The sequence below is a fragment of the Alosa sapidissima genome, chromosome 1, assembly GCF_018492685.1.
Source record: "Alosa sapidissima isolate fAloSap1 chromosome 1, fAloSap1.pri, whole genome shotgun sequence".
NCBI lineage: Eukaryota > Metazoa > Chordata > Actinopteri > Clupeiformes > Clupeidae > Alosa > Alosa sapidissima.
In genome coordinates this window covers 29,466,523-29,469,142 of record NC_055957.1, presented here as the reverse complement: position 1 = coordinate 29,469,142, position 2,620 = coordinate 29,466,523, and the positions used below count along the sequence as shown (strand labels likewise).

General features: G+C 49.0%; 1 protein-coding gene across 1 annotated transcript; it reads right to left on the bottom strand.

Annotated features, from left to right (window-relative positions):
- Positions 1-446: 446 nt before the first annotated feature.
- On the bottom strand, positions 447-1,157 carry LOC121682845 (keratin-associated protein 4-3-like). Its single transcript, XM_042062850.1, has one exon. It carries the CDS (start codon positions 1,155-1,157, stop codon positions 447-449), a length of 711 nt encoding a protein of 236 aa, XP_041918784.1.
- Positions 1,158-2,620: the final 1,463 nt, after the last annotated feature.

Sequence of the window (2,620 nt, the reverse complement as noted above, 5' to 3'; positions counted from 1 at the left end):
TCAGAGGTGGTGTGTGTGTGTGTGTGTGTGTGTGTGTGTGTGTGTGTGTGTGTGGTGGAGTGGTGGTGGGGTTCTCGAGATACCCCCTCATTACACACTCTCCGACCCAAGAGAACATTTTTCCACCCTTGCTTTCCAGTTTTGTTCCTTCACTGTTTTCTAATAAATTCTATTCTGTGCATGTTTCACTGCAGAACATCACAAAAAACAACAACTGAAACAGCTCTGCTAAAGTACAAAGCCACAAACGCACACGCACGCACACACGCACACACACACACACACACACACACACACACACACACTCAGCAATCTTATGAGTAACACAGTTCAATATGACATTTATGCCTGAGCTGGCGCATACCCATCCTCTATTAAAATGCCCACTGGCAGGAGAGAGATGGCAGAGGCAGCACTGGCGCAGTGAGGTCTCATCTGGTCCTGATTCACATGGATCGACTGCAGGGAGCTGGGAAGAGCCGAGGAGGGGCGACGAGAGGAGTGGAGGTGCAGCAGGAGGCGAGAAGAGGAGTGGAGGTGCAGCAGGAGGCAAAGAGAGGAGTGGAGGTGCAGTAGGAGGCAAAGAGAGGAGTGGAGGTGCAGCAGGAGGCGAAGAGAGGAGGGGAGGTGCAGTAGGAGGCGAGGAGAGGAGGGGAGGTGCAGCAGGAGGCGAAGAGAGGAGTGGAGGTGCAGCAGAAGGCGACGAGAGGAGTGGAGGTGCAGCAGGAGGCAAAGAGAGGAGTGGAGGTGCAGCAGGAGGCAAAGAGAGGAGTGGAGGTGCAGTAGGAGGCGAGGAGAGGAGGGGAGGTGCAGCAGGAGGCGAAGAGAGGAGTGGAGGTGCAGCAGAAGGCGACGAGAGGAGTGGAGGTGCAGCAGGAGGCAAAGAGAGGAGTGGAGGTGCAGTAGGAGGCAAAGAGAGGAGTGGAGGTGCAGCAGGAGGCGAAGAGAGGAGTGGAGGTGCAGCAGGAGGCGAAGAGAGGAGTGGAGGTGCAGCAGGAGGCGAGAAGAGGAGTGGAGGTGCAGCAGGAGGCGAAGAGAGGAGTGGAGGTGCAGCAGGAGGCGAGGAGAGAAGGGGAGGTGCAGCAGGAGGCGAAGAGAGGAGTGGAGGTGCAGCAGGAGGCAAGGAGAGGAGGGGAGGTGCAGCAGGAGGCAGACATGGGGGACTTGAGTCACATGACTTGACCTGAGTCAGACTCGAGTCAGATTTTTTAGGACTTGAGACTTGCTTGATCAACATGTATAAAAGACTTGACTTGACTTTGACTTGCTATTCATGACTTGAGACTTGACTTAGACTTTATTTTTTCATAGATATTAAGGACTTAACTTTACGATTTTAGAAAATCTGCTTAGGTGCTGTAGCATGCGTCACGCAAGCGAACCTGTCATTGTTACCAAGTGACGCGACAGACCAACAGCAAGTGCCAGATCAAATGAGACAGACTGAGGTAGGCTAACTTGCAAACATGAAAGGCTCTACGTTTATACCAAAACATAATAATGCTTGGCTTCACAGATGATGTATCTGACATCTCAAAGGAGAAATGAACAGCAGTCTGCAAGTGCGCAAATTCGCGACATAACCACCACCACGTTGATTTTCATCCATCAGAAGTTAGTCGTGTTAGAAACCTAATGTCAAATTTGAGGCATGTTAAGAGTTGGCTTTGAATCTATTATGCTTTTTAGTTAACGCCATATTAGGTTAAAATGTGTGAAATGGCAAAGTGAAACATTTTCTTGTCTAAGTTTAATCTTGATATGCTAGCGAAAATGTTGCCAATGTAACCTAAAGTAAGCGCCTCTCTTTCCCCCTCCCTCTTAAACACGTCCCTGCCACGCTACAGCCTAGTAGTAGGCTAACAACAGTAAGTAGGCCTAGCTAACTGCCAGCAATCAGCATAGAAAAGTAACTTACTTCACATGTTAGGCTTATGTATAATATGATATAGCATTGACGGTCCTAAACCCTCTTAAAACCCATTGCGCTGTCGTGCTTGTCAACGTTTGGCAGTGACTTCGGCGGCAGTGTTTGAATGATTGATTAGTTCACTTTTTCAACATTACTGGGTCCCTGGAGATGTGACAGGTCAGGACAGGTATAACTTGAACTGTTTGAATATATTTTCATGATTGGATGTAGCTTAGCTAATATTTGAGGCATATTGAAAAAATAATAGGCTATTTTATAATAGGTCTACTTGAAATACATTTATTTATATTGTCAGACACCAAACAGGACGAGGACCACAAAAGCGTCACGTTCAAAAGTTTATTTAAGGGTTGGGGGTTAAGGGGGTTTCAGGGGTTCCAAGAGTCTGCGTGTGTGTTCCCCCAGTAGCCGAACAGCGATGGCAGGAGCTGGATGATCCGGGAAGTCCTGGGGGAAACACACACACACACACACACACAACAGCAATTGAAACGAAGCAGCAGTACAGTCAAGGACTAGGCGGTATTCGTAGAAGAGGGACGGAAGGCAGGTCAAGATTACCGGGGCTGGAGAACACAGTAGTCGAGCGGGTCCGGGATCACAGGCAAAGAGTCAGAGGCGTTTTCCAAAACAGGCAGGTAACTGGTGCTGGTTGCAGACGATCTGACAAGTGTGGACTGAAAAGCA

Coding starts and splice junctions, on each gene's coding strand:
- LOC121682845 (XM_042062850.1), bottom strand. CDS start 1,157: ATGTCTGCCTCCTGCTGCACCTCCCCTCCTCTCCTTGCCTCCTGCTGC.